Raw genomic sequence first — 6,795 nt, forward strand, 5'->3', positions numbered from 1 at the left:
CACGTCTAATCTGCGGTCAGGCCCTCTTTTCTTAACAGCAGGCGCGAAAAAGGTAGGTAAATAGTCGCACCCTCTGTAAAGAAAAGAAGCCTGATCGCATGTTACAACACTTCTGAAACCCACTGTTTCACATTTTCAAATCTTGCAGACAGTGACTGAAAGTTGCCGTCTTCATGCGAGACACGTGTATGAAAGACGAGGTTTATACGCGATCAGACGTTCCACTTTATTGTATTTTTTTCTGCTGAGTGCTACTGAGTGCTTTTGAAAACTGATAATGGGAGTTAAAGGGATGGGAAATCTGTGCCACTGTAAACTCAGGACACGCAACTCACACTGGGAAACGAGTTGTCGAGGTTCTTATAATAGAATCACTTCCTCTCACGTCTGGCCTCAAAACACGCGGCACAGGAGAACAATAAAGTTCTATTTAACCTGTCTTTAATTGGAGAAATTCAATTGTGAATAAAACTAAAATTATATCGTTGAAGAGAGGGTACACTTTGATAAGCTAGATTTTATTGTTTTTTGAAACAAATTGTGCTTGTTTTTTACAAAAGTAGTTTTTAATGGATTCTCCTGAAGATGATCATACTTTCAGTGAAAGTGGCTTGCGTGGAGTTGACGAAACTCTTCAGCGGGAACTTGATACAGTTCAAGCCGTTTACTTCCCACCAGAATTAGAAAGATATTCTTCCAGTGATTCTGAAGGTGAAAGTTCTGATGACGATGACAGAAGTAATGCCCTCTTTGAACCAACAATATTAACACCATGCGCTGTAGCCAACGACACTCAGGCTAATGAAGAGCTGTGCGAGAATCCTCAACCTGGCGACGGTTCAACTGAAGCAAGTGACGAGCACATTCACATGTTTCTTTCGGCCTTGTGTCAATGCAGTCTTGGTCCAAATGAACGACCATGTTCCTCTTTGTTTACTGAAGCCACTGTGTTTGAGTTGAGGTCTCAATGTTTAGAACTAATGTCAGACCAACTGGATATGCTCATCCTTGGTAAACTAGATGGGCATACCAAAGAAAGAGTGGGTATGAAACGATTTCGTTCCCACTACTTTGTTAGGGGTCATCAAGTTTGCAGGAAAATAGTCTCACTTGAGAAGTAATGGTCTTGCAACTCGTGTCCACGGCAACCAGAAATGCACTCCGCATAACGGAACTCCTCACTCGTCTCTGCAGAATGTTGTAAGCTTCATAGAGAATTACCCTCAACGAGAAGGCCTTTCATAGCCAGGTAGAGTTCCAGGCTACAAGAGTTTTCGGATCAAACTTCTCCCTACTTCCACTACCTAAGCAGACCTGTGGAGATCGTATAAACATGCAGCTGAAGTAAGAGGATATACAGTAGTGAGATACACAAAATTTGTACAAACATGGAATGACTTCCTTCCCTTCATAAAAATAATGCAACCATCAACGGATCTTTGCCACACCTACCAGAAAAACACTGAAAAAATATCAGGGTGCACTGGTGCTTCAGAAGAAGACAAAATTTCAGTCGTTGAAGCTCATCAAGACCACCTTAGAAAAGCCAAACGCGAGCGAGAAATCTACAATTCTGCTAGCAAAGATTTTCTTAAGGGCCATCCGACAATTTCAATTCTGTCTCCCAGTCGCCCCTGCTCTTTGAAAGGAACTGTGCACTATTCCTATGATTATGCCCAGCAAGTGCACTACCCAAGCAATCCTCAACAACCGGGACCCAGTTACTTCAAAACGCCGAGAAAATGCGGTATTTTTGGCATATGTTGTGAATCATTACCGCGCCAAATTAATTATTTTATTGACGAATCAGTTGCAACTGGAAAAGGAGCAAACGCAAAGATCAGTTACGTGCACGATTTTCTCGAAAACCATGGAGCTGGTGAAACAGATGTTCACCTCCATGCAGACAACTGTGGCGGCCAGAACAAAAACAATTATGTCCTTTGGTACTGGTGCTGGCGGGTCATTCACGGTCTACATGAGAGCGTGAGGTATTCTTTTCTGGTGGCAGGTCACACGAAATTTAGTCCCGACTGGTGCTTTGGACTTATGAAGCAAAGATTGCGAAGAACATTAATATCGTCTTTGTTTGACATCCTTGAGGCTAACGATAAGTCTACTCTAAGCGGTGTTAATTGTGGTAAGCTAGTTGGGTTACATGATGGGTCTGTACTCGTCAAGACATATGATTGGGCTAACTATCTTGCTCCTTATTTCAAAAAAGTAAATGGTATCAGCAAACATCATCATTTTAGGTTCAACAGACATGATCCGGGGAAAGTGTTTCACAGGGAATATGCAGATTCGCCTGAGAGAGAATTTCAGATGTTGAAAGACATGAATCAACTCCCTCCCCATGTTCTCCCACCGCAGGTTTTACCCAGTGGACTTGATGAAGAGCGAAGGAGATATCTTCACAAGGAAATACGCGAGTTCTGTAGACCTGGAACGGAAGATTTAGTGGCCCCGGTAGTAACATAATAAAAATACCCTCTCTTTAACCCCCTCCCCACCCCCCCTCCTTCCTTGAACAATCCCCTCCTCAGGTCGTACGCGGTGAACTACACCAAGAAAGCAAGAATTACTTGCCCCAGTTTGCCGGCTTCATACTGAAAACTTTGTGCTGTGGTTTTTACTGCAAGATGGTCGCAACTTTTCCCGACGTTTATCTAAATTTGGGACATCCTGTGGCTTGTATACAAGGAACAGTTGTTTTAAAGAGGTAACTAAAGAATGTGTGTTACTAGCGTATTGAGTCACAAAATGTTTTGACTCTGTGGATCATGCAAGTACTCCATGTGGTAACTTCTCATATTTAATAGTGTATGATGAATGGCACTGACAATAAAACTCAGTGCAACTTTCAATGATTCTCACTTGTGATAACAACTTATGTACCGGTAGCTCTAGCAGAAGGAAAGGGTAAAAGAAAAGTGCCTTGTTATTGCGTGCTTGAGGATGCTAATAAAGAATTACACAGCTTGAACATGTCACCTTGCTTGTCAAGCAGTCATCATGCTGTATCACATGCAAGCCACTTTGACCACACCCTACCTCTCCCTACCCCGCTAAGGACACAGTAAGCTTTCAGCGTGATAATTTCGTCCTTTACGCAGCCTATCATATCTGCAAAAGCTTTCTCATCTTAAGCTTAAAGGGCAATAAATTACGACTGATTGAGATGAACAGTGCTTAAACGAAAAAAATTGGCTTTAATTTGTTTTTAATATACAATAGCTACACAGTGATGACCAGACGGATGACGCATTGCTTGACAGACTGCAGCTCTTTGCTCATCCATGCTTCTTAGTTATCTTTGTTATCTTCATCTTCTGGCACAGTAAATATCTTATCGACTTCTATCATCTCTCCCAAGGCTTCGATGCCAACCTTCAGAACTGTTGTGGTTAAGATGTCATTAAAATTTTAGTTAGTGTTTTCTTCTTAAAATAAAAGAAAAAGAAATATTTTCCTAGAATTTACGTATATATGCACAAATTAATACAGACCGTCTCACTACAGTATTTACGTTTGACACCTATATTTCGAACACATTCAGTGCCCTTCTTCAGGGTGTGTAAGAACTACGTCAACAAAATTAACAAGTGTTAATTTTTTGTTAATGCTCATAAGATGACACATGCAATCGAAAAAATTACGTACGAGCTCAGCACACTTTACATACTCTTGTAACTTCGCTGCAGCTCCCGTCTGCGTGGCTGTAAATTATCATCGTATGGATCTCCAAAATCCGTGAACTCTGTATACAAACAACATGCACTCTCCAAGGTTTTCATTGCTACTTCAAACGATCGCAGACCTTTCATTGCCTCGTCTTGTGGTGTCAAGGGTTTAAGTGCGCTTTGCGCAATGTTACCTTTAGGGGAAGCCATGACTACTAGGACAATCAGATTATGATGATACAACCTTTTTCGTTATTCTAGTCAGGCTAATAGGCGTGAACGTTTGTCTTGCGTGCTACAGGACGCTCTTGCCACCCTCATTATTTTAGTTAAAGTCACGGTAAAAGGGTGTGAACGTCCCGGGGTGAACGTTTCCCTTGCGTGCTATGATCATCTCAATACTTCTGCTATTAGAACACGAAAGAATGTTTGGCTGATATTTACTTCATTGAGGTTGATTTTAAAAGTAATTGTGACGGCCTTCATGTTTACTGATGTTGTACAGCTTAATGTTTTTTGTTGGTTCATGCTTGTTTGCGAATCAGTTTGTCTGTGAGCCATACAGAACTATGGTTTACATCTGTACAAGACCAGATTTCACTATCTTGTTCTCTGATCTCGATCACGAAAATGATCTTTTAAACGGAAACAATTTTGCAGTGCAAAAATTCCGACACGCCAACTACAGCTATAAATAATAGTCCCTCGGAAGGACTTTTCCACTATTCCAATATCTCTGTCGCGTATAATTATTGATCAGCCGAACTGCCTAACCTAGAAAGTTCTTATTGAATGGCGCACGAAGGACAAATGGCAAGGAGTCATGGAAACCTAAAACCAAAGGTATGTCAATTTTTTTTTCTCCTTTCCTTTTTTGGGCGTTTGCGGCCTCTCTAAGTTCTCTAAAAGGCGTCTTTGACTTGAACTCGTAGGGAATATTTATATTTCTATTATTATAGAATACGTATATTAGTTTTTAATTCACATACATCTAAGTGTAAATTTTTATATTTTATTATTTGTTTTTATTTGTTATGTTGTTCCCAGTTAGCAACACCATGCTAAATTTACATGACACTTGAATAAAGTTTATTAGTACATATACTAAAACAGTGGATAGCGTTGAGCTTGCGCGCTGATTGGCTACTCAAACTCCAATAAACATAGAAAATTGTGCTTGATCATCAATGTGTTGAATAATAAAACAATGATCATGCTCAATCTTGCGGACTATCGCTCGATTTTAGCCTACTCGGCCTACTGCCTCGTCGGCTAAGTATAAGGCGATATTCCGCGCAATTTGGCAGGATAATAGTTAACTCTTTACCTCCGAAATTTGCGCCCAAAAAAGTTGTAATCTTTGCATGAATAAATGAGTTAAAATCATCTGTTTGTGCTATATCATGTCACTGTTTTAGTGTATACTAAAACAACTATTCACCTCGCCGCTTCGTGACACTGTAAACATCCACCATTTCGGTGAATAGTTGCTAATTCTTCTTCTTCTTCTTCTTATTATTATTATTAGTAGTATTAGTATTATTATTAGTATTAGTATTATTATTAGTATTAGTATTAATATGATGATGAAAAGTTTTACTTTGAGTCACCCGAATAATTTTAGGCAATGAAACATCTGAACAAGATTCAGAAGACTCGGAAGACAATGTACATTAAAAGAATTGGTTAGGAAGGAATCAGCCCACACTGAAAATGTGTCTGAGTCAAAGTGTTACGAAGAATACATCTTGAAAAGAAATGAAAGATTAAGAGTGCAAGAAAAAACTGTCAAAGAACAATCTGCACCAAAAGGAAGGGATGACGTTGCCAATGGCAGAACAGATCCCAAAGAAAGCACGAGCCTTGATTTGGTGGGCATCACGAAACAGCATCAGACGAGCGGTGCAAAAGAAGGGGTAAGCAAGCGAAAACTTGACAATATTACTGGCGTAGAAAACGGGAAGGCAGACCCACCACAACCCGGACAGCCGCCTGATTTTGTGAAACGCCGCAGCCAAGTGAACATTTCAAGCGATGTTCAACATGTGTGAACGTCTGCACTCCAGCTGCTTGACGATGAGGACGAGGACGACGACTATGATGATTTAAGAGGAATATGGGAGAATGACATAGATCACCTTCCAAACACAGGACAAATTTCTGAGGTAGTTAACTCAGTCTTAAAGTTTCATTTTAACGTACATGTATACACATATTGCATTGTGTGAGTAATAAATTATTCTTATGTGTACTTGACAGTTTTTTATGTAATATTAAATTTCTGCCTGTTGCGAGAAGGCAGTAACAGTGATCTGTTGCACATATTCGCTGAAGAACAAAATTGCTCTACTGAAAAGAAATTTCACGTTTCTCTCTTTGCTATCCTAAATCTGTTAGGGAATGATTTCGACCCATTCGCATCCCCTTCCCGGTGTTAATACATAAATCTTATAACACAAAAGAATTAAAAGTATTTTTTTATGTTAGGTCGTGATTGTGTGTGACATGCGATCATCAGGCATCATTATTAGCACTTTCAAAGCACCCTAAGTGAATAAACGGTAAAATTTTATAAACAATTCACGAGCCATGCATAATACGAAACTGCACTTCTTTCTTAGGATGTCAAGATAATGAAGGATTGTTTGGAAAGCCTGCATGGAAAAACCGATCTAATGTTCAATATGATGTCAGCGATAGAGGCTAGATTAGCAGCAATAGAAGCTGGAATTTGCCTTGTTCCTTTTTCGCTCCAAGATCCTCACAGCCAGCCCCCTAAAAACAACATTCTGAACGTTCAATTACTCATCGAGTCAGTCTCTTCACAATCACTACCGCAAAACCAATCCATAAACAAATCTACGTCCTCTGCGACAGCCACATCCATCACACAGTCTGTACAGTTTTTCCAACCTGACTGTTCCACGCTCAACAATACACAGTCAACGCCGATCACACCAACGCATCGCCCACAACATCAAACAAGCATCTCCCCCATTGTTTCCAACCTGCCAAAGGAGACAGCCAGTAAGCTGAAAAATTGTCGGAAAACAGTGTCCTCCAGGGAAAAATATATTCGTAAATGTTTAAAAAGAGATTTTTAGCGCGGAGG

At 40.2% G+C, this 6,795-nt stretch overlaps 1 protein-coding gene across 1 annotated transcript; it reads left to right on the plus strand.

The window, feature by feature from the left end:
- Window positions 1-1,419: 1,419 nt before the first annotated feature.
- Window positions 1,420-2,481, plus strand: LOC138009832 (uncharacterized). The gene has a single exon (XM_068856827.1). It carries the CDS (start codon window positions 1,420-1,422, stop codon window positions 2,479-2,481), a length of 1,062 nt encoding a protein of 353 aa, XP_068712928.1.
- Window positions 2,482-6,795: the final 4,314 nt, after the last annotated feature.

Source organism: Montipora foliosa, chromosome 7, assembly GCF_036669935.1.
Source record: "Montipora foliosa isolate CH-2021 chromosome 7, ASM3666993v2, whole genome shotgun sequence".
Classification (NCBI taxonomy): domain Eukaryota; kingdom Metazoa; phylum Cnidaria; class Anthozoa; order Scleractinia; family Acroporidae; genus Montipora; species Montipora foliosa.